This window comes from Cydia strobilella, chromosome 10 (genome assembly GCF_947568885.1).
Source record: "Cydia strobilella chromosome 10, ilCydStro3.1, whole genome shotgun sequence".
In the NCBI taxonomy this organism is placed as follows: domain Eukaryota; kingdom Metazoa; phylum Arthropoda; class Insecta; order Lepidoptera; family Tortricidae; genus Cydia; species Cydia strobilella.
The window spans coordinates 2322683-2349257 of record NC_086050.1 but is presented as its reverse complement, the minus strand read 5'-3'; the positions used below and the strand labels follow the sequence as shown (position 1 = coordinate 2349257).

The 26575-nt window shown below is 37.5% G+C and overlaps 1 protein-coding gene across 3 annotated transcripts in view; it reads right to left on the bottom strand.

Annotated features, from left to right (window-relative positions):
* LOC134744619 (blood vessel epicardial substance-like) overlaps window positions 1-26575 on the bottom strand; it is a 78260-nt gene that overhangs the window by 22939 nt on the left and 28746 nt on the right. For all 3 annotated transcript variants that reach the window (XR_010128100.1, XM_063678496.1, XM_063678495.1), the window contains exons 2-3: window positions 25856-26013; window positions 2819-2921 (exon numbers count right to left, since the gene is read on the bottom strand). Coding sequence is in view for 2 of the 3 variants with exons in the window: in XM_063678496.1 (XP_063534566.1) it covers window positions 2819-2921; window positions 25856-26013 (261 nt within the window). In the remaining variant the exon portion in view is untranslated. The remainder of the gene's footprint in view (window positions 1-2818; window positions 2922-25855; window positions 26014-26575) is intronic.

Below are 26575 nucleotides of genomic sequence, written 5' to 3'. Positions count from 1 at the left end.
GTCTAAAGGTAAACTACACTTTTCATGTTTGTGTGATATCTTGAGTATTATTAATCTAAATTTCACGAAAATTGACAGAAACGTAGTTCAAGCAAATAATAACCATTTTAGTTCGAACTAGAGACCCACCCTGGCTTTGCACGGGTTACACAAAACCTTAAACTATACACCCTCCCTCAAGAATCATTGTATTGATAAATAAGTGAAACCCGCATGAGAATCCGTTCAACAGTTTTTTGAGTTTATCGCGAACATAATACATACATACAGACAGATGCGGCGGGAGACTTAGTTTTATTAGGTGTAGTGATATGTGAAATGTGAATGATCGGCCTGGAAGTTAAGGAGTTAAAGGGGTCAAAATGTATGCATGTCACGAGGTTTTTATTTAGGGCGAACATCAAATCAAGTTGAGAACTGGAGAGTGGGAAAAGCGCTGGTGCTGCGTGGCAAGTTAACCTAGATGTTGCATAATTAATCCGGTGGTACCTGGGACAGGGAGACATCCAAAGTAGTGCTGTACCTTACAGGGAATATTACTCATATTTATAAAAACATTCATTGTTTTACGGAATATTTCTTACGATTGGAAGAGTAACTTTAAATTCGATTAGGTTAGGAGTAACTTTGTGGATAATATCAATAGGATAAGAAAAACACGACATATCACGATATAATATCAGAGCCATCAGAGGTCACATTACTCAAATAAAAGGGCTTAGGAAGATTATTCAAATAAATAATATTCTTTTCATTTTCTGTTCCCTTATTTGACAGCATTTGAGGATAAATATGCCGGAGAATATTACCATAGGCGGAAATTTTCTCATAGCACATCACTAAATCAAACCTAAGGATTGATGCTAGGATTAGTTATGAAGTAGGGATTCAAGTTAACGTGCCTGAATACCTCAAGCCCGGTTCACATTTGTCTGACGTGTTGTGTTGTGTTGTGTCGTGACGCATATCGGTTTCGTACATTTAATATGGTTGCGTTCACATTTGTCTGATGCACGCTGCGTCAGACAAATGTGCTTCAATTATAGTTGCATTTGGAACCTTAATATGTCTAGAATACGGTTGATAACTCTTAGTGACAATGTTATATTTGAAACAATAGGCTACCAGGATTCCTCCGATTTATCCCGAAATGGGATGTATGTGAATCGTTACAATTACTTACATCGCAATTGACAGCGTAGGTTACTAAAACACATACGAGACTATAATTTTGCCCCTTCGAATATCATCATATTTATAAAGATCACATAGGTTGAGCAATTATTACTATCTCAAGCCAAAAAGTTCACCTGATCCTATCTGCTATAATAACTACATACCTCTTCACCACACCAAGGCTCTCTTTATTCGTCAAAAACGGATGAGAAAGTTGCATTTTATCTACAAAAGATTACATACATTGTAAGTTAAATGAAAGCTTGTAAATAGGATGTAAATTGCGTCATTATCAAAAATCGAAGTCCCCGTTTTAAGACGGTTGAACGACGCAATCGCAACCATAACCCACGCAAACAAAAGAGAAAGCACACGCCCACCACCGTGCTATACAAAAAAGATACATCGCCGAAAGATTGATATAGTAACTAAGTCCTTTTGGATTTGGAGTGCGCATCTTTTGTTTACGCTCGCGGATTAGCATAATGTATGTATTAATACTGTGTGCAATTAAATAGGTAAGTGTCGGTTGCACCAAACGTGCTTAACGAACCGATTAACTCAATATAAACGCAATCAAACGGACACATGCAGCAATTGTTTACGAGTATTCGCTCCGTGACGCGGCCCCGGCGAATGTGTACTGTATTCCAAATTGAGACTTTTACCATTCGCAATTTTTACCACTTTTTTTTCTTAGTAGCTTCCTTTCCCGAAAGCATTAATAACCATTCGCATATTTTCCCATTATATTTATTTTCTGATAGCTTATTTTCCTGTTAGGCTTTCTAACCATTCGCATATATTCGTCCTTACTTCAAAATAAATTAGGACCTAAATCCAAAACCATACGATTCAAATAAAGAGCCATTAACTTAGTTTGGCATCCAAATATTAGTTACAATTAGGATAAGCACCGTTTAAACACAGCGCAGCTAGCAAACTAGATTGTTAAGCTGGAACTTTGTTTCAGAATCTAATTTAATTTATTCCACTGGCTCTAGCAGAAGTAAAGAGATTTTAAAACATTTTCTGAAACCTATTATTTCCTAGGAAATTCTCTATTTTGCTGGAGGAAATCACAAATCCGGCGTTAGCTCCGCCGCCGCCGCATTTAGCATAGATAAAAGATAAAATTCTGTTTTTTTAGGTCGGCCGAAAACTGCGCTGCGAAAGGAATATTGTTTCTAGTGTTTGACACTACTGTCATCACCACCACCTATAGTCAAAATTAGGAGACCCATTATAATTAACCCCGCAAAAAAGAGAGGTGTTACATATTTAACGCCAATGTGTGTCTGTTCAACTGTTCTGTGGCATCATAGCTCTCAAACGGACGGGCCGATTTCGATGCGGTTCTTTTTACGTGAAAGCGAGTTTCCTTAAGAACCACCTTAAGGAAACTTCGCTATGTCTGATAAAAATCGATCCCGTAGTGAGTAGACTGAAGAGTATGAGCTCTCTTTCAAAATCATGTAAATTGTAAGGTATTTTTGGTATTAAATTGTTTTTTTGGCATAATGCGTAAACACTGTGCAAGCGTGAGCGTAATATACCTTTGCGTCGGGAGCGATGTGGGGTGGATTGGTCGAGTTAAATAAGTTTTGTATAATTTAGGTTTAAAGGTTACACGTTAGTTTACCTGGAAGTACTCATCGGTGGAGACACCGAACCACTCGGGCGAGTCGAGGAAGTGGTGCGGGAACACGATGTGCAGCGCCCTCTGGTTCTGCGACACCACCAGTCTGCAAATAGGAAACTTTTGTTTACTTCTCTATAGAAAATTTGACTACTTAGGTGGTAAACTTAGCAGGTTTTAAGGCCGCCTAACACGCACATTTCCTTCAAACGAGCTTCAAGGAAGCGTATCAGGTCTTGTTGCGGGTGTCCATGGGCGACGGTAATCGCTTACCATCAGGCGCGTAGGCGATTCGTCTGCTCGCTTGCCTCCTATATCATTAACCGGCCAATTGCGAGTCGGACTTGCGCATGAAGGGTTCCGTACCATTACGAAAAAAAACGGCAAAAAAAATATTTTTTTAACGTTAACGTTTGTTGTATGGGAGCCCCACGTTTTTTTTTTTTCGTTCTGTTTTTAGTATTTGTTGTTATAGCGGCAACAGAGATACATCATCCATCACGGTTCACTAGATACAGCCTGGTGACAGACGGATGGACAGCGGAGTCTTAGTAATAGGGTCCCGTTTTTACCCTTTGTGTACGGAACCCTAATAAAACGGGATCTGGGTTCAGAACGAGTAGGTACTTGAAGATGACATCAGGATTAATTAAGGCTTCCATTCTCATTTCACCTTCAAAAGGCGACAAAAGCGTCCCACCGGAAACTAAATAAATCCGAACATTACAACACAACTCCTAAATCCGGTAACAAAATCGGATAAAGGAACCGCTGACTCGCATCGCAGACATTTCCACAATACGAACAGATTTAACGAGAAAAACGCCTGTGACGGCGAACGAAAAAGGTGTATATACAAAGTTTAATAAACTCCGTGAGAAGTTGTTAAATAAAATGAGTGTGGACAAAAAGGTGCAGTGCAATTAACCAATAGGCGTTCTTCACATTTGATGCGGATCCTTGCGTCGCTCCGGTGTGCGAGCGGGACATCGCTATATACGTGTATAGCGCTGTCTCGCTTACGCACCGGAGCGGCGTGCTGGTCCACATCAGAGTGATATTCGCATTAGCCGCGCACTCGGGAGTCTGACACGTAAGTCGGTGTAATTAATAAGCATGGTAATTTGATACATTGACCCATTAAACTAGTGTAGGTACCTATTCATATTATGAATCGTCGGTAGAGAAGATAGCTCACAATGTTCATATGAAATTGTAGCAGACAGTCTCCAACATTGCATTTTCCGGAGTTAAGCTATGCAAAATTGTTTAATATCATAATCCCTCCCGAATGTCACGTGGCGTTCTATACAACGATCAATATCGAAATCTTAAAATAACTGATGACATTTGGAAATCACACAACCAATCCACAGAGACTTAATCGAAAAGCCTCTTACCTGCGTCAACTGTCAACAGCCGGCACAGCGGAGTGGAATATATAATTGAAGCGACCAATAACAATAACTGTTTCTGATACGATTGGACAATATGATTTCAATTATCTTGCCGATTATATGGATCACCTCCTTTATCGAGAAGAAGTGTCACAAAATGTAAGAAGGCACGTGATTTTTTGTACCGGACTCTCCAGATCTGTCGCAATCAACATAACATAATAATTGCTTAGTTAGTTAACTTCCTTACCTTTGCCATTTTAAATTTTTGCCATCTTATATTTTTTTACCATTAATAACAAAATTATTTAGTTGTTTTTGGTAATAAAAGTTTAGTACACGGTGATCGGTGATGCACAATGCCAACTTAAGGGTTAAAGAAAAGATCACAGGCCAGCCCTGGGCTGTTATCTCTTGATCTTTTATCGTATATGACACCTATTTTCAGTTTAGTACAGAAAAAGCTCGCGAACCGACGTAACTAATACAAAATATGAACTTCAACCTATACATATAAATTGGGAGATGCTAGGCGAAAGGAGGAAACTCGGAATGCGCGATAAAAATTCGAAACATGATCAAAGGAGAATTCAATTACAACTTAGATGGAAGTATAAAGTTTGAATTTGAACGGAAAATTATTTGGGAAATTTGAATTACAAATGTATTATTAGTGAGTATTTATTCGGTATGGAAATTATGAAAAAGAAGGACAATATATAATATAGCTTAATAATATATAAAGTATGGTGCTCTCAATTAGGAGAACCGACGATCAGATCAAGATCGCAGGAAACCCTTGAATGAGGGCAGGCCATTGCTGAAATCCTTGGGGATTCTATTAGTAGTACTAATACTAATGTCTGAATTTCAAAATATTCTATTTAACACCAACTATATTTACCAAACCCATAAACGTCACTCAGCACTGAACTATATAATTTTCCATACAATATATTTCCAACTATGTATGTATATCCGTAATGTCAATCTGCCTCGCTCGGCTGCCAGCTCCGTTTTCGGGCGCAAAGCCATTAAAATGATAAAATACATAATAACGGCGGATGGTCAGTGCGAGCTGCGGTTTAACCCCAGGACACAAGTTCAGCTTATCTGCTCAAACACCGTGACAGCATTAAACTTACCTATTGTAGCCGCAATAATTACCGTCAAAAATATCACACATGGCAAAGCTACTCTGGCTAATTAAGATCGTGTTGGATACTTTAAATGAAATTAATTTAAGTAATAATCATATAGATGATTAGTCTCTCAATCCTAGTTCCATATACACATCATCATCATCATCATTCTAGCCTTCAGTCGCCCACTGCTGAGCATAGGCCTCTCTTCGTGTACGCCACTCCGGTCCTGGGCTAGTCTATTGAACATAAACGAATACTGGCAATGCTTATTCCAAGAGAGTTTAAAAAGATCAATGTTGAGTTTAGTAAAATACCTCAGATATTATGCTCCCTGCTTTGCAGTTGTCATATATACTGCTATTTTATGAAATAGATTGGTTTAGCAAACAAATGAGACAAAAAATCGGCCACTAGGATGAAAAGCACGACAACACATAAGTAGAGCAAGTTATGGTGGCCACGGCATTTTAGACATGAGGATTCAACATAGAAAAAGAAGTAGAAACAAATAAGACTAGACATAAAGCTTGCGTTGTAAACGTTGCAGGATCCAAGTACGAAAGGCTATCAATGTACTTGCAATTACTAGTAATGCAAGACGGGCAATACTGATAACGTTAACTTTATCAGCATTGCTACTAATGACATCATCTTAGGCATCAATTAGATCACACTAGCATTTCTAGACTACATCGGTATCTTTTTTTATATATAAAATCAGGAGCATAACGAACATAAAAACTGTTTTTAATATTTAATTGCACAATCGTTGCAGAGAATGCGGCACCGCCAGGAAAATAGTGCAATTTTATGCATCGAATGAACCAATTAAAGGTAAAAGGGTTATAAAAAGAGGTGCAAAATAATAGCAGACACTGGTGCAGTGTTATCAGTGGCAGTATGTTATATTTCAAGACCTAAATATGTCACGTTTACACAAATGTCTCCTCCGTGCCGTGGTATGCCAAAACATTTTAGAAATGTTAATATTTAGAGTGCAACACATTTTGCTGAATTACTGCAAAACTGTTAATGCATTTATCTAATTGTAATCTCTTTGCCGAAGAGACACATTTGTGACTAATTTCCATACATTGATGTATTTGTCTCGGACTTATCTGCCAGCTTTTACTGCTAACACGATTTATAGATAAATCAGTCTGGTTAAAATATCTTCAACCGAAACGCATAAAATAGATCAGCTGCAGCATTTTTACGATCAGGAGCACTGGTAGTACAGCAATATATAGTTTTCCGCACTAAAACCTTAGGAAATGTAAGATAAATTAACTTGAACTCAGTTCAGTCTACGAGATAACATTGAAGTGCTCTGAGCAGGGATGCGAATTGCGATGCAACGAATAATTCGTATTCGCACAATACTAAAATTGTACGGTTAGTACGAGACAATGTACGGTGATTTTATTAGCTGGACATTACAAGGGCCACGTGGGGCTACTTGGCGTTGACGCCATAACGGTGGATAAACTCGTATCTAGATTAATTGAAGGCATGTTTACAAAAACAACATAACTAACATTTTTTGCGGATTTGAGTTTTTGGTATCATAGCATTCGTCTAAGCAGGATCTACACGTAGAGCAAAAGATAGTGTCCAAAAATGACCCCAATTGTCCAAAATCAGTAAATCCACTAGTTAAGTAAGATCAATCTGTACCTCTCTGATAGAATACAAAACATAATTTCTATAGAAACTTGTTTTATTTTCTTACAATAAGAACATAACTATATTTAATAGGCCAATAGTTCCGAAATATACGATTATACATTTCAAAGACCAGTATTTTTGGAAAAAAAATTGAAAAATAAGTTCGTCACTTATGCTGTTTTTGTAAAATTTTGTTAAGGTCTGTTTTTTATTCCGTATACTAAAATGACGTTTCATGTGTAAGACATGACATTTCTTAGTACCACATGAAATGTCATTTTAGTCTACGGAATAAAAAAACAGACCTTAACAAAATTTTACAAAAACAGCATAAGTGACGAACTTATTTTTCAATTTTTTTTCCAAAAATACTGGTCTTTGAAATGTGTAATCGTATATTTCGGAACTATTGGCCACTTACTAAAATCAGCTATACAATGTTTATGTCCAATAACTAATATACCTATGAGAAGACATTTAGTTTTTTCGTTTCCTGTAAATTCATGTCTAGTGTAGTTATGTTGTTTTTGTAAACATGCCTTCAATTCTTTATTATCCGCACACTTCCACATTAGTTTACTGCATAATAAGCTATCAGTATTACACTTTAAACAACGTTAATGAGCAAAATAAAGAAATTAATAATCACTGCTCGATATCACCAAGATGGCGGTCAACAAGCAACTCCCATTAAGAATATTTATAGTGCATTGTTTTGACATAACCATACCTAACTATAACGATGTTTAGATTATATAAAAACACTGGTTTTATCCCAGCTACATAATAAGCTGAAGTTTATTGGTAGTTCCATGCAAATTCCGCTGCAGCGTTACGAACGGATGACTATGAGCTAGCTCGTAGTTCGCTTATGACGGTCAACAGCTCAATCTGCAGAAAGCCAATGTCGAAGATGACCTACTCATACTGTAAACACTTCCTGTGAACCCCATATAACCCCCAGAAATAGTCCCAGATTTTCATATTTTGATATGTGCCTCATTCGCACACAAAGTCAAACTCAAATTCGCTTTCGCGTTTTCAATGTTTTCGCAATCATATTCGCGAAAATACTAAAACAAAACCATTGCTAACATCACTACTCGCGAGTCGCGTCTAAGTAAAGTTAAAAGGCTTAAGAACTTTGCAGTTGATCTAAATGAGATCTAGAGCTCTTGACAGGGCTCGTTATATCGGCTTAACTATGTTAATCGCGACATTGCTGATAAAAATGCCTATAATCAGATTAATTTGACGTAATCGTGTAAAATACGCATTCGATTTGCATTTGTAAAGCTTGAATAGGTTTTCGGTTCTATGTCGAAATTGCTGAACTGAACGTTGATATCGGCAAATAGTGAAATTGACGTTTTAGATACCTAGCCTAGCCAGTCTCATTTCCCTTCTAAGTTTAGCTTGTTGAAGGAAATTGTAAGATGTGATTTAGATAAAATCGTGTTCAATATCGCGTGAAGTCTTATCTATTCATAATTTCTCACTCAGACATTGCGTTGCATGTTTAAATTGTTTAAGTATCGGTCGAATCCATAGACCTTGATCAAAGATTAACCTTAATTTAACGTGAAACGTCCCAAACGGCTCCGTTACGATCGCACTTAACTCTACGGTGATCTGCACTGAAATTTGAACCTTAAAGTGAAATTTCAAGGTCGAACATTCATTAGCAGGCGTGACAGAACGCTAAACGTTAAACGTAAAACGTACTAGACACGGACAGTTAAATAAAAACGTATTGTCGGAACACGGGTAACAACCGAGGGGTCCTGTTTTATGGCTAGGCAATCTAGGCATAGACAATTTTCTCGGGACGATGGTAATTTGGTAAATAAAATGTTTTATTAAATCAGGATAGATTATACAGTCGATAAAATTTTACCTCAATAATTGCAACATCAACATGCATCGGAAGACGTAAATTTCCTACTCCTCTCTTATCTTCTTAACCTTAATCCGGTGGTTAGTCTTTTGAGCAAGCGAGCGCATGCGCGAGAGAATCGCGTGTCGTTTTAACTTGGTCAAAAATGCCTTCGTTTGTCTGTCCAGCTGTTTTCCTCTACAGGTGGCATTTCTCAATCAATTCTAGTGAAATTTTGAAAACAGATCTGATAGTTATACGGAATTTTTGTCAATTCAGTTTTTGCAAATTTTTCTTAATGCCACGAAGGTTGCGAAGTCAGCTCACGGAGCCGCCAGATTTTATTGAAGTGTCAGAAAACAATCTTCATCAAAGCGACCATCCTAAAACCTAGAACTAACTGTGCTACCCTCGATGTGGTCTGAAAGAGCTCTTGACAACACTCACGCATGGAGCGCATCTCAAGTACCTCAGCTGCAGGCGTACGATTCACAATTTCAATGAAAGTTTCACTAACTTTTCCCGGCTATTTACTTTGTAGCTTCAATCTGCTTGGATGTTGGTTTGTTGCGATTGGATATTGAAATTTTTCTATGATTTATAGTTTCTGGTTGGTTGTACCTACGTTGTGAAAGCAGAGAACAAATCACATTATTTTTTCTGACGGGTTATGGCTAATGTCTTTCGACTATTAGGAGAAATTATATTAAAAAGTTTGTTTGAAGGAGAGGTACTTATTTTATAGAAACTCCTCATTAAAGCCGCTGAACGCTGATAAAATTTTAAAGAAACTAATTTGCATTTAAGAACTGTGGACCTAAGTAGTAAGAAATGTAGGTTTCTACGAGTACTTTCATCCTTATTGAAATACCTACATTGTCGAGACAAGACGAAAAGGAGACTTAAAGGTCAGACTGTAAAGAAGCTTAATTAGAATCTAATTCTAATTTGAAACATTTCCCGACAAAAAGTTACTTAGATTTTAATTGGCCTCCGTTATAACGTAATGTCACTGAATGTCAACAATTACTTTCGCGATTTCGTTCCAAAATATCTGCATTATTCTGTGTTGCTTAGGATTAAAAAGGTGTAAGTGTATTTATTTAGTATTGAACTCCGCCATTCTGGATTAGCCGGGATTGTCGGTAAACTCCATTAGGGTGGCCTTTACGCCAGTGCCGAGTTCGAATATTCACATTACATTGTAACTCGATGTTCAGTGTTTCCTATAGTATAAGTTGAGCTGGAAAACACGTAGCAACTATATTATATAGATCTTTATTATGCCACTGCGATGGCAAACTAAACTAGCGTACCGCCCGAGCTTGCAACTTCGGATATATCACATGTAGTCGACCCGAACAGTGTAGGTATCGTTAGGACTGCTCCTGAGATAGTTGAGAGTAAGTAGTAGTGTTAATTACGAGTAGGTACGGCTGTGGTTTTCTGCAGGCTACTCCAGAAGATATTTCGCTTTCAAAGGGTATGCGGATTGGGTTCTAATTGTCTTTTCTGTTCCCGACGGAAGAACTATGGCGATTGGCGAAAAAACAGCCCACAATTTTGGTGCAGATCACAACGTTCTAGTAGGAACAATTCTCGCTAATCTAAGTTATAAACAGAAATATAGCTCCCATATCCATACGAGTAGCGTTTCGAAACAGTAGACTACTCGTAGATTACCTGAAACCAGGCTTATATTTTATCTGCTTAGGTACAGCTTTGTGAATACAGACCCTGGAGTGATATTTGGCTAATGTCAGGGATCCCGATTTGCATGTACGTTTATATAATAACGACTTTCGGATTGCGGATCGTGACCTAATTCGCTTGTACGCGATTAGAATTCATCATCGATAGGTGCTAGAGCTTTTATTAAATTAAGAGCAGCACTGAAGGGGCTGAAGAGGCCGTGAAATGCTACGGTATGTTTCGTTTTTGGAGGAAAATCATTTCCAATTCAGTGCGATATCCGTTAATAGACGCCAAAGAATCATTATTGGAGCATAAAATTGTCTTCGGTATTATTGGAGCAATTGATGAAACCCTTCAGTCAAAATTAGCTTAATGACTCGATTGATTAAATTAATCATTCATTGATTTATATAATTAAGTTCAATTCAAAATAAGTCTGACATACTCCAATAAAATACCATAACAGAATAAATAATCAGTTTAATGATATGCTTCCATTCAATAGTATAATAATAGTGATAAATGACGTACTTATTTGTAATTTTGTAAAGCAATTTGTATGACACGTTTTCCATTAATAATACACGCTCAAATTCGAACTGACAAGTTAATCTGATTAATTTTGGTCTGTGAAACTTCTACAAAGTTAGGAAACTTTTTTAATCTTAAGATGTGATATGCCAGTCATAGATTTAATTCATTTGGACAAAATAACTTTTGAGGTGAAATAACTACGTCAAAGGCGTTTAGCTCTTAATCTAGAAGACTCGTTCGTGAATACATTCGCTATTCGCTCCCAAAAAAAGACAGAATTGCTATACAGTTTATTACGCAGGCAAGTTACTTTTAAAAAAATTTGCTTTTAGTCTAAAGTGTAAGTACTTACAATAAAGTATAGTGTTTTTTCTCAGCATTGTATACAAAACAGGAACGTCATTATGTCACTAATTACCATACCAGTTCAGTTCATTGTTCCATCAATGGCACAGAAGTTCTAAAATGGTGGCTATAATTCATGACCTCATTATGAAGTGATTATAGTGCTTACTGCCAGTCATCCGGTCTCCGCACAATCAGGAAAATCTTCTTGCCTACCGCTCGTTATAAAAGATCTCATTAGAAAACGATTTTGTGTAAAAAGCTTTTTACAGCTATCGGATTTGAACTAAGATATTTTATAATTTATTTCTACAGAGGCTTTGGGAACATTAGAATGCTCGGCAAGGTCGAAATCTGAAGTGCGAATTGCCGCTGGACTTTGAACAATCGCCATCAGAAATATCGTAGTGGCCAAGGTGCTCATAAATATCTATACACGCACTTTAGCGACTTGACAATAGAGGCGTGTTTAGATATTTCTGAGCACCTTGGCCGCTCCGATATATCTGATGGCGACGTTATGTTTTCAGCGCTGCTAACATAATTTATGTTTTTTTTTGGTTTTCTATGTTATCCTATTTCTATTACTACCCACAACAACAACTTTTCAACATTTTTAGGATCACTCGTGCGTCTGTCTGTCCGTCTGTCACAGCCTATTTTCTCCGAAACTACTGGACCAATTAAGTTGAAATTTGGTATACATATGGAAGTTTATGACCCAAAGACGGACATGTAACGTAAACAAATGAATATTAAACATGGGGGCCACTTTTGGGGGGTAAATAAGAAAATTAAAAAAAAAATTTAAACTATATCGACATCCGTATCCAGAATGCCCTAAGATGTTCAGCAGCCCTTCACAAAATATTAACGTCCAAGCTCATCAGCAGGAGAACCAAGATTAGAGTTTACAAGACCGTGATAAGACCGATCTTGGTATATGGATGCGAAGCGTGGACGTTGACCTTGAAGGAGGAAAACAAGCTCTTGGTGCCAGAGAGGAAGATCTTTAGAAGGATCTTAGGCCCTACAAGACGGGAGGATGGCTCTTGGAGAGTGAGGAAGAACTTGGAGGTGGAAGAACTGGTGGGCGAGCCCAACATCATCGGCGAGAGCAAGGCTGCTCGGCTTCGCTGGCTCGGCCACGTGGAGAGGATGGGAGAGGATCGTGCGGCCAAGAGAGCTTATCTGGGGCGACTAACTGGGAGACGTCCGGTCGGAAGGCCTAGGTACCGGTGGATTGATGAGGTCCAGGAGGACCTATGTGACATCCAGGCGGCTGAATGGCGTCGGATCGCACAGGATAGGAACGAATGGCGAAACCTAGTATCGGAGGCCAAGATCCACTTCGGGTCGCTGAGCCAGCGAAGTAAGTAAGTAAGTAAACTATATCGTGTTATATATCAAATGAAAGAGCTCATTGTGAGAATATCAAATATATATTTTTTATAATTTTAGGATAAACAATTTAGAAGCTATTCAAGAAAGTAGGCAAAAAATTACCATTCGGGGGCATGGTAATTTTTTGCCTATAATACCTACCTTTATCTCGGAAACTACTGGGTCTAAAATTTTGAAAAAAAAATACACAAAATAGATCTTTACCTATAGATTACAGGAAAACCTATTAGAAATTGCAGTCAAGCGTGAGTCGGACTTAATTACTTAGTTTTTGATCCGACCGCTACGGGTTTTTTAAGAGACATTTCACTCACGTTTCATATAAAAAATACATTGTTTAAATTGTGTAATGTACGGAACCCGAGTCCGACTCGCACTTGGCCGGTTTTTTAAATAACAGCTTCCTTGGGCATATTTATTATTAAATACAATTAAATAAATATAGTACAGTACAAAATAGTGGTTATACAGCAAGGTACGATTACCGGTTACAATAATATTTACAATTAAAATTTGGCTCCAACACTAGCATTCTGATGCAAATTTCCAAAGCACTCTGCGTAAAGTTTTTTCAAAAATTGTTGTCTTATTCCACTCGAATATATTTTGGCACAGTTTTAACTATAAATATTACTTTGCTTTAAATGGAATTTTTACAGGAATACGGAAAGTGTTACCATACTCATGATTTCAGCAGTCTATGTTGTGTGTCTATGTACTTACAGTCAGCAAAACCATGTATGCAGAGGTGCTAAGCTAATAGTTTTGCTGGGCTGAGTAGGCTGGGCTGTACTACTAGCGCGCCCTTCTTGCTTAGTGCGGCTCCCTGTTGCGATTTGTTCGCTTCAGGGATGTCAAGCTGGATTAATGAGTGTAAGAAAATGTTTGAGAACAAGTAGTGTTAGCTATTATGGTTGCAAATGTAATTAAAATAAATAAATGTATGTAGGTATGTTTGTGTCGTATTTTCCACCGCGGCCTCGAAACAACTGATCCGCCATACTAATCAGATAATGGTCTAGTATATAAGTCCTAATTATACACTTTAATAACATATGTCAAAAAAAAAATAATCAAAAAATCAAAATCAAAATAGTTTTATTCGGTAGCTTAAAAAACACAAATTACAATATCTGCGCTGGTGCCTCTTTTTAAGTGAGAAAACACTTGTGCTAAGAGAGCACCGCTCTTCCACGCGGTTAGTTAACAGTTATCTTAGAAGTATATAAAGTATATTTAACTACATTTTTTTTTTTAACATTAACAAAACAACTAAACATGATTTCAATGTAATTATACTACTATAGGGTACTTAATATAGAAAAGATGTGTGTGTGTGTGTGTGTGTGTGTGTGTGTGTGTGTGTTTGTTTGTTTGGGTCTGTACTAATGTTCGCTATACTTATTTTGAATTAAGTTTTCTATGTCGTTGTAGCTTTTAGTTTGTAACCATTTAGTTAACCTACTTTTACACTCGTATGTAGTGCAGGAATAAATGTCAATGTGTTTGTTTATTTGATTATATAGACTGCAAGATTGTGCCTGTTGCTGTCTTCTGGCAAATGCAGTTTTCACTGTATGGGTTTTAATTACATTAGTCTTTTTCCTACGTGTGCATGTATTGTCTTTTTTGTATGTGGTTCGCTTGTGTGTTTTTAGAATAAGATTTAGAATATACAATTTTCTTACAGATAACAGATTGCAGAGTAAATAGAGGTCGTTAGTAGGGAATCTGAATGGCTTTTGGTGCATGACTTTTAGCAATGCTCTTTGAGCTCTCTCAAGCTCAAGAAACTTAGTCTTTGTGGCACCACCCCATACAGAGATACAATATGTGATGACGGATTGAGCCAGCGATACGTAAACTTGATTTAGCATCATCAGCATGTCATGTCATGAGGTAATGAGTAATGCATACTTATTCTTTATTCTTTATACTTATGCATAATTCAACTTTGTGACGTCACAAGACTTTCGACCCCACGCGGCTTTACAACTCAAAAAGGCATGGGCGTGACAGTCGTTCGCCATTTACCGAAACTGGTATAAATCTTCATTCAAGGCGATCTGGACGTGTGGGTCCATTATGGAGATGTTTCGTAAAGTCCAGTACTGACATATCAACCCTCGCAACTGAGGTAGACCTCATTTTAGTAGGGTTTAGGTACGAATTGTAAGTTTACAGTATGGACCCTGATAGTAGTGGCATAGTGTACAATCAAAAACCTTCAACAATTATTAGTACGTGCAGTACAGCACCAGCGGACGAGTTCATAATGAATTAGTGACTAAAATATATGCACGAATGTTCAAATAAAAGAAGTAACAACGTAATGAATGCAAAACCTTTTTTTTTCAGTGTCCATTTATTTTCAAACGTAATTTCAAACCTTTATTATAAAGAAGCGAGAATTCAGCGAGAACAAAAAATTGCTAAACCTAAAATTGTAATCTATTATCACGGTTGCAGTTTAAGTCGAATAAAAAATGAACCAGCAGTTTTTACAACGACGGAACTCGACAATAACATAATCATTAACGACGACCTTGCAAAAGAACCAGTATTTAATCTACATAAGGCCTTCAACACTTTCGATTAAAACTGTATCGATACGTTAATGCATCTTGTAAAATGCAAAATTGTGAATAATTGTTGAGTCAAGTGTCCGAACTTTAAATCCTTACGTCAAAAGGTACTCGTAGATAAGAGAGGTATAAAAGAATAAAAGGGTGCGTAAGTGTTTTGAAAGAAATAATAATTATAATATGCCCAGAATTAGTTTCTAATAAACTGAAATAGATGTCATATATTAAGGAAAATGTGACGAAGCCCTCCAGTGGTGAGGGCCGGATTCAAACCGGCGTCTTTAGCAATCCGAGCTAACGCCTTGAACCCCCCCTAGGCCACCCCGCCACGGCGGAACCCGTCCCAATTTCTCGACTACATGCCATCTTACTAAGACTAGGCGTCTTTGGGAAAAAATCAAATTAGGGGTACCCTAGGGGTTCAAGGCGTTAGCCCGGATTGCTAAAGACGCCGGTTCGAAACCGGCTTTCACCACTGGAGGGCTTTCAGTTTATGCCTAAATATTATCAACCTATGCTAGGTGTGTTTTGTACTGTAATTTCTATATAAAAAAAATCACATTTTTAACTTAAAATTTAGACAAAAAAGTTTAACGTAACATTTATTCCTGCAAGCTAGAATACCCCTTACTTCATCAATTTACTCACATTACGTACGACGTTTAAGCGGCGGGAGACTGGCCTAAATCGATTATACTGAAATACGCTTTTGCATTTGTAATTAGATCAGAGGTCCTTCCTTAATTCGCGACCTATTTTAGGCGGAATACATTTAAAAGGTCAATATTCTGAGTTTAACAGTTAAACTCAGAATAGTGTAAAGTAGATTCGAGGTGGTTTTACTAGTTAGTAGTTGGGTCGGTAGCTGTATTTTGGGACTTAAACTAGTTTATACCGGGTGTGGCCTGTAATGAAATGAAACACAATGTATTGCAAATTTTGTTTAAAGCGTGATAAGCAACGTCAATTACACTGATGATAGCGTACATTCAAATAAGTTATTTGTGCAACAAGAGAGGAAAGTTGGTTTTTCTTGCGAGTGTTGAGTTTGTATGACGTTTTATCGTTTGAGGAGTACAATCTATGATTTAATTATTTCCTCATGTTCCAGGAGACACTCGGTATGTTACATTTTTACTTGCTTAGTAGAAGTAATAGTATAATTATCATACAGAACGGCCACGCACCGCCCCGCCCCGATTCGCATTGAATACCTCGCTCCGCGACAGCAGATTGACGGCCGTTTGCCGACCGCTCAATACTGTTTTGCAACTTACTCACACAATGACGCATGCCGCGTGTACAGACGTGCCGTTCACACATAGAAACGCAAGTGATTTTTGATGTATAGCGTGTCCGCCCTGTTGCATAGTTAATACAAACTTACAAACCAGCATCATGCAGCCAAGACTTCAACCGGTCGGTAGCTTACCATACTTAATAACTTCTTACAGACCGACTAGGTTAAACGATAGACCTACATGAAATAAAACTATGAAAACGGATTATATCGCGTATATTGCATTTATAATACATTCCGACGTTTCGAACCCTTTACAGCGTTCGTGGCAACGGGTGACGGGGTTAGACCTACATGCAATCACTATGTAGAGTATGCTTTTGTGAGACGATTTACATTTACCCCCTTATTCATAAAACTTTACGGGCCTAATTTAGTTCAATTATGTTTTATCCCTTTCTTTACAAATACATAAGTCAAAATGACAGCTAAAGACAAACGACTCATAGGTAATCCAGACCACTGGCCAGTAACGCGTTTTTGAATAACGCTATTAATACCTTAACGAATTTTAGATATTTTAGAAACTCACGAAACATTGCAATCACGGTCACGACATGTATCACGGTATCGTTAAAATAATTGAGGATTCTTGTTAAACGTAGAAACACATTCCTATCTTCGACATAAATTGATTTTACGGTAATGACTTTCAACGTTTTTGTCATTGTTTTTCTTATACGTGGAGAAAAAACATTTATTCCGCTTTAATCGGATGTTTTGGCAGCGATTATGATAGACCGGACTGTGCCAGTGTTAATTTTAAATGTCAAACTTCTATGCAATTATGACGTTTAAATAACACTTGCACAGTCTAGCCTATCAAAATCGTTGCCAACTTAGCTTGGTCTAACTCTATTAATATATAAAACTTGTAATTTGTATTTTAAACATGTTATTTTTTTGCTTTTACATTGCACTAAATGTCAACTTGGACTGCGACTGTACGGTAAGTAAATCAATTTTATTGTGTCTTGTATAAACATAAGCGCCATTAAAAGTGAACAAGTCATAAACACTTAACTGCCACTCTTTCTACGCTACAATATCCATCAATTCAATGCTTCGTAATGTCCAAGAAGTCCAAGAATATCGCCGCTATACTTACTCAACCTCGTATCTGCAACACTCATTTGATGTCAAAAACACCCGTATTCCGAATGAAAGAAAAGCGACATTTCCATCAAATGATTGTTGCAGATATGAGGTTGAGTAAGTATAGCGACGATATGATTTATTGTGTACACTAGTCGACCTATCCAAATACAGTATTCCACAGACAGTCGCGTACAAACGCATTTTATTTCCTGCGGGCGCAGCACGGTTCCATTTTTATCGCCTGTCACTATGCCCGTCACTTTCGCACTTACATACTTGTTAGAACGTGACAGGCATGGTGACAAGCGATAAAAATGCGACCGTGCTACCGCCGCTGCATTACTTTGTTATCTTGTCACAGAAGAAGAAACTCGTAAACGATTTCGTGGAATGCTACAAGTGTTTTTGTTGAAAACCGATAAAAAAACATTTATTGTGGCGAAATAAACCCTATTTTATAGCTTTCGCATATTGTCCCATTTGTCCTCCACAGTGGATAATGTAAAACAACGAGTTGTATTGTAGCCTGTAGGCAACCATTACATAACGCCCATAACAAGGGCCATGTCAAGCGTTGCTGACGGGTTATTATGAAAAGTGTACCGGTTTGTGAAAAGTGTTTGGATTTGACCCACCTTATGTCAGGTATTTTGAGTTTCGAGCATATATTGTCCGCTTTTGTATATACTGTAATGGTGGTTGGACAAGTATGTACAGTATGTACCAGATAGTAGTTGCTGCAGATGTGTTTGAGTATCTCCTCCAAGGTTCACTAATATTTGTAAAGTAAACAAAGTAATGAATGATTACCTGTTTGACGTGGTTATCTTAATATTTGCTGTCAGTTGATGTCAACTTTTAGATAAATATTTTGATAGCCATGCTAAAAGAGAAAAATGTTACCAAAATTCATTTACAGTACATATGGTGCTACTTTCTCGCACTAGTGCGTAAAAGAGCACTTTTCGTGCATGTCGAAAGTTTAAAGGGCCATATGTACTGTAAAACGTTGTACGATACACGTGCGAATAGGTAATACGCAACTCGTGTCGATTTAAAACACTCCTTGCGGTAGTGTTTTAATTTATCGCCACTCGTTTCGAATTTCCTCTTTTCCGCACTTGTATCGTAATAGCTATATATGCACGAAAAGTGCTCTTTACGCACTAGTGCGAGAAAGTAGCACCATATGTACTGTAAATAACTATTAAATGTTTATTTTATGAACAGCTGTTGTTACGCAATGAAGTTCATTAACTCGCCATATGATAATAATATGAATGGATCCATTGAAACTTGAAAGGAAAACCGTATCTGCGAGTGGGCAGTAGGTTGCGAAATGGTTACAACGTAAATGAAGTCTTAGTCCTAAGGCAAAAAGTCGTATGTCCCACTGTTCATTCGAAACTTAAAATTACTTACGCCTTTTTGGACTATGACGTATTTGCAAACTAAGAAGACGTATGTGCGGATAAAACTGGGAAAGAGACACGACTTTTTAACTTAGTGCGGCATGTATTGTGTCTGAAGCAGATAAACCAGTTTTGTTTTAGGGCAGCCAAACTTGAAATGGGCATTGTATTTGCAAATATGTTAATTATAATGAAGTATATGTTAATTTTTTTTTGTTAGCGTATGTGGGGCACCCGGGCAGAAAACGTCCGTCTGGGCGTCCCAGATACCGCTGGAGAGACGAAGCCCTAAAAGACCTGTCCACCCTCGGAATACCCAACTGGCGTGAAGTGGCGCAGAATAGGGCAGAGTGGCGCTCTCTTGTGTCGGAGGCCAAGATACTTTTTGGGTCACTGAGCCAGTGAAGTGTGTGTGTGAGATATGTTAAAATTTAAAAGTGGAAAAATTACTGCCTTGGGTGATAGTTGAACTCACGGCCTCTGGATCGATACTCCAGCGCTCTGCCAACTGAGCCACCAAGACCTCATCCATAGTCAGAAAATCTTCCCACCATATGGGTCTATGGCTAGGGGACCCATCGGATAAATAGTAATAGGCAAGTATATCACACCGCGAATAATGAACAATTTATCAATAGAAGACGAGTGTGCTAGTAAAAACATCTTTAAATCAAAAATTAAGAAGTTGCTATTGGGTACAACGCATGACTAAATATATAAGATAGGTAAATATTGTATATAAATAAATATGCTTTATTGCACCAAAAACATACATTTTACATACATGTAAAACTACAAATAAATTCTTAAAGAATAACAACAACATATATACCTACAACTTACACTGTTAATGTAATATAAAAGTATTAACCTTAGTAATATAAGTTAATCATTAAATTTAGATTAAGGTACTAACATTGAAAATGAGTGCACCATTTCGCCGTTAAACGCAAGTTTGGCGAAACTTGTATAAGTTTAAAATGTGTTATACTTTTTTGAAAATAAATTAAAAAAAAAAAAAAAAAAAATAGCATCGCTCGCAGACGTTTCTGCTTGTTAAAAATAAATTAAGTATATGTTGCTGTAATAACATAATACGCGGAAACGGTACCGGCACTACTTGAAATGCATACTTAGTAAAAATAATAAAAACAGACATTTAATTTTAACCAAAAATTCATCGACTGTTTGCTAGGAGGATATAACTAAACGGAGCCGCCACGTCTGTAATTTGCTGTACAAAAAAGTCTGCCTATTATTGCGGGGGAGGGGAACGTCAAATGTATACGTAACGTCAAAATAGCCATGTCAGATAAACGTCAGTCCATACATTGTGTATGACAATTGGCCGACTATTTTCGACAGAGGGGAAAGCCTGTTAATGGCTACTCCGTTTGGTTATATCCTCCTTGATTGTATGAGTCAAGTTTAAGACAACTACCTGCTTCGAATTTGACAGACTTGTGGCGTCCCTGTCACTGTCGTGCCACAATGTTCCAACAGATGGCGTTAGCTACCTAAAACGCAATTAGTTAGAAACCTACATCGCGCTTACGGAATTCCAAATGTCAGTTACTATAAGTACAACTTCTGACTAACTCTGTGGACTTCGGTCCCCAGGCACAACACCCGCCTGGAGAGACTACTCTCTATTGCTCCGTCTCTTCTTCCTACATTGGTGACCACCATATGTTGAAAGCGCTGACAGCTCCAGATATTATGCGGTAACTGTGGTTGTCAAGTGCCATCTATTTCAGCTATCAAACTCGGAAGCACGATTTTTTTCTTATCTGAAATATCTAATGAGAAAAAATGAGTAATGAAATGAAATGACTCATCTTATACAATCATGATGAATCTATGGTATTAACATTTGAAACATGTAACGAATAAACGATAAGGCAAAGTATGACATTACAGTATCCAGGAAAACGTCCAATGCCTCATCAAGCCTTAGTGCAGCCTTAAGCTTAATTACGTTCAGTTTTACGAAGAAATATTACAAATTATAGACACGAAGTTCGGCTCACTTTAAATTAGGCACATTCCTGTCGTTCCTAGTGGAACAAAGTGCAACGTAACTCAAAACTCAACCAGGAATAATTACACTAATTACCAACCCGGTGTCCATGTACGACGACGTGTACATACTGTAAAATTAGTTCATGTGCACGGTGGGCCAAAATCGATGCCAAATACGGTACCGGTGCAATTTTCATAATCGTCCGTCAGCCACTTTAGTCAAGGCTCGTTCTGTAAGCGTTATGTAATAGCTCCTTACAACCCTGTGAAAAAAATAGTAAGTGCCACATCACAGAATAAGCAATAGCTAAGTATTTTCTACAGAATGGCTAATACGCACCACACTGCCCAGTATGGAATTACCTCAGCCCGCAGCAGCAAATTTACTACAGATTGACAGAAATTTCGATTAGCAACGCAATGACGTAAAGACCAAAATGCCGGTGTACACATGGTGCCATGTACGGGGGTTTGTCAATTTCAATAAATAACAGCTTTTTCAAGAACTCCCCGTACAAAGTTGTAGGATGCTGACATTTAATATACCTACGATTCTTGAAAATACATAGTGTAGTGTAGTCGCTAACATAAATGTTGTTTTTCCGTAAGTAAAAAAACGTAACGAATATTATGTCGCGCCGTCGCGACAAAATCTCATACAGTATCTAGACAAGGGCATAAATATATACAGAGGGCAAATAAATACGTGCATTCCCGTTGCCAGAGGTTTTGGGATTATACTGAGCAACTTTTACTATGGGACCAACCACGAAATCGCGAAAAAAATGTACCCTCCCATAGAAAATGGGCCAGCCAAAATGTATGAAACAGCCAAGTTTTTTTCTCTCGATTTCTAGACTACATATATTCAAAGGAACCTGATTTAGTAACATGTAGGTATATCCTCAAAAAATTTAATCATATCCGTGGGTCCTCCTCCTATCTATCCTCTTGCCTGCACATTTGCTCATAGCTTTACTTTCTCGGCATGTGCGTGAAATAAAACATTCATAGTACTTTTCTTTTACCATAGAATTCAAAAACTTTGAATATAATTCTTGTGAGTATACGACGGTTTGTGATACTTACTGATAAAATATGTATTTATTTAATAAGAACTTTTCTACTTCTAAACGAAAACATAGGATAGGTTAAGTCCGCCATTTGTACATTTTTCTTTGCTTGTGCAATAAAGTTTAAATAAATAAATAAATAGGTATCTATTAAAGGCATGATGGCATATCTCCTGTAAAACAGTCAAACCCAAAACCAACACAGGAAAATTTGACAATTAAAGGAACAAGATGCGACGGTAAACTCTTCAGTTAAAAGCATTTGTCGACATTAAAACAGAGAGTACTTCGCTGGCGTTGAATGCAATCACCACTAAAAGCATTATAGAGATTAGCGAACGAAAATCTAGATATTTCCTTTAAACGTTAGTCCATTTGGGTCGCTGGCGATTTGCGGTGACATTTCTAACGAGGGTGAATAGGTGTCCCGATATTTTTAGGACGCTTCCATTATCAGCCCCTGAATTCAGTGATGTCCCGAAATTTAGGAAATCCAATTCGGGATAGATCATGTTCCCGAGTTTCGATCATTAAGCTCCAAAAAATTAATAAATGTGAAACAATGTACCGAGGTAAGAAACCGTGGATTGTGTCACATGGGCAAGCAAAATGAATTTACGGCGAGGGCGTACATTGAATCCTGAACTAAGCGAAGGTTTTTATAATTGAATCCCGAGCATAGCGAGGGATTCTAAAATAGAATCCTGAGCGTAGTGAGGGATAAGTGTTAACGCCCAAGGTGAAAATCATTTTGCTACCATGTGATTACTGCCTTTCACTTCACCTATGAGGTAATTATTATGTTTCAAAATATTATTTAAGCCAAAAAATTGTATGCAAAAAAGAAAAAAAACATGTCCTAGAACACAAAAGTGTTACTGATCCCTCCTAATAGCCGAAAAGAAAAAGCCCCTTTCCGAATAGGTGATGTGAAAAGATTATTTCAATTAAATGGTCAGTTTGTATTTTTAAAGTTGTTTTTTTTTTATGTTCAATATCTTTCACAGGTTTACGTGGCCCTCTTCAAGCCTCTTCGAGTCTCGCGGTTGGTTCAAGGGCATAAATATATATACATTCCCAAAGTTTTAAAAATATGTGTACCTACGCTCTTACATCTTAGACAATAAAGTCGTGTTCACATATTTTTGAGCCATTAGTCTGGATCGATAGTTTTGCCTTCGACTGTACATAACATGTAATTTTAAAGGAAAATATATATTACTTATACCTATATCATGTTTATGTTGATTTCAAGTAAATACACGTAAAATCTATTACTTGTCCCGAATTTTAACCCAGTGAGCCAAATCTTGAATGTATATAGTTGTCCCATAAAATAGAAATTCCGATGTGGTAAGTCTAGTAACCCTGTTTCTAACGCAGTCACAAAAGGGAATTGCAGTGCGGCTAGCTCACACTGAATGACGTTTGGGCGGGCATTAGTTCTTTGTGACTGATCTTTGTGGCCGGTCCACAGGGTTTGAGAGTGCCGTATATTTTTGTGCTATTCGTGGTACAGACAGCATAAAAAATGTCGTCATTAAACATCAGTGGCCAAATATGTAACAGACCTTTATTACTATACATATAGTGCTAGTGTAGCTATTGACTGATAAGCTATTACAATGTAAAAGATTTCCTCTCTGAAGATATACAGCCAGATTTAATTGTAGTCGTTTTAAGATTGCATGCTAGTACAACCTATATAGTACAAATAGCAGAATAAGCAACCAATTGTCACTTACCACCTAAGACATATTATACATATACATAATATAGCTAATTAGCTATATTCTTTGCAAATAAATACATACATACTGTTGTTGAAGGTTGAAGATGGGTCAGCGGAGTGCCAAAAGTAGCTTAAGTATAACTAATAGCTACCTATACTACGTCTATTTTCTCTTAGAAGATCCAAAAACAAAGTTGCTTCTATTTCCCACATAGTAAGTGAATCTGTACGTATGACATCACCGTGCAGAAGAAGAAGAAGAAGAAGAGTGCAGAAGGCACTCGTAAGTCGTAAGCAACCTAGATTAGATTAGGAAAGCTGTAATGGGGGATAAGTCTGGAACTTGAAACTTAAATTTGTTGTATTTTTATACTATTGTATCTGAACCTACATAAACTACTTACAGACCTGAAGTAGGTTAACTATAACTAGGCCTCTTTAAGCAAAATGCTGAAAAAAGATTCCCATAATGGCGGTTGTTGAAATTTAACGTAAACCCACTACAGTCCCCAATGGGGCTATATTCCTTTACCAGAGTTTTGACCAAAAGAGTAAATAGTCCATCTTAAAAGAAAAACGATCTATTTTTGTCCATTTTATCCGACAGTATTTCACGAAATGTTACAAAAGGAAGATGTTTGAATAGTAAATTGGTCAGTCGAACTGTCATTTTACTATCCGGGAGACCGGGATAGAAGCACAGAGCTCAAGGTCTAAAATCTAAATAAAAAGCTTATCGGTAAAGGAAAACATCGTGTGAAAACCTGACTAATCCCAAAGGCCTGGGTTGGAAGTTGGAAAGTCAGGTGGCTGTCGGTTTCGTAAAAACTAGTGTAATACGTCATTTTTGGAATGAAGTTGCCGAATGGACCCCAGAGTCCCTTAGCGAGCAATGTCAAAAAGCCAATTCCATGAAATGATGATGATAGCCTGTACAAGGACACACTTTGAAAATATTTACAGATAGGCTACTGTCATTGTTCCTACACAATGGTATTGACCTACTTTTGATACTTTTTCACGAAACAAAGTTTGCAGAGTCGATTATTAACAACCTGTTTGTCTGAACTCGTTTTTTAAAAATGGAAAGGTAACATTTCAGCTTTAAATATGTATGGGATAAATTCATCATACAAACAGCAGCAGGAAGTGAGAGCATCCGGTCCAATATCTGCGTGAATTATGAATAGCGTGTGACGTATCATTGGAATATTGACACCAATTAAAATCGTGTTTTGTTTGTTCTGGAAAAAGATTAAAAACTGTGAAAAAGTTACTTGACTTAACTTCCCGGAAACTATAAGTAGCAAATTAGATTTGGCTTGCTTACATTGTCTTTAACTCACCGCCACTCTTAGGTGAGTAAAAGGGAGCAAAGCAAAGTTAGGAGTAATATTATTATAAGGGGCCATTTTGTATTATGTTTAAATTGTGTATAAAACTAATAAACACAAGATACTCTTGTCCATTACCATTTTGAGTAAAAATGTTGTGAACCGCTTAGTGAGAAGTTTAAGCTTGAAAATGGTGTGGTTGTGAAAAATTGTATTCACTGGCACATCACGTTTCTTGTAGCAGCAACGGAGATGAAGAAGACAAGTGCCTGTGGGCTTAGCATAGGCGCCGCGACAGTATCTCGCCCTCGAGGTAGACTACCCGTCTTTTTCTATCTGCATTAATTAGAGAGGAACTGATATACTGAGGGATACTGTCGCGGCGCTCCCGTGCCAAGCCTAATGAGGAGGTGTACTCACTTGCCGGACAGCACGAGGGAGAGACTGTCCACCTTGGTGACCTTCTCATGCGCGTATAGCTCGTGGCACTTGAGATGGCGCACGTTGCGCATGCAGCGGAGCACCCGTCGGAACTGCCGCCGCGAGACTCGAAGAGGCTTGAAGAGGGCCACGTAAACCTGTGAAAGATATTGAACATAAGACAATTGCATACATTTTAAATCCGAAAAACTACTAATAGAAGCGTCTTCGAGGTAGCGCTAGTCAGTAAAATATATTTTACGCCGTTACTAAGTTTAACCAAGTTTCCAAGCTAAAACACAAGATTTTAAGTAATTAGGTTCGGAACAATCTGTGCAATCACTAGTTATATCACAATACTTTTGGTGACTTAAATCTCCGGAAATGTTATGAAACCAGGTTTTCCTGTTGTATAATTTGAAGTACTTAATTTGCTGCTTCGTTTTTAAAATCACAGCTTTCCGTACTGTTGCTAGGCAATATTCAATCTGACTTCTGCAATTAATTTGGTCGCACCCCAAAAATAACGGCGTTTGTATTGTAAGGTTAATTAATTCCCTTGTGATCATGAACAATAGCTTGAATTTATCTTTTCATAACTTTTTGCCTTTATATTTCTTCAGACTTTTGCAATCGCAAATATCACAATATTCGAATTTAAACTATCGTGAGACATATTAACTTAACTAACTTAGCGGTTTCACTCACGTATTTTTAGTC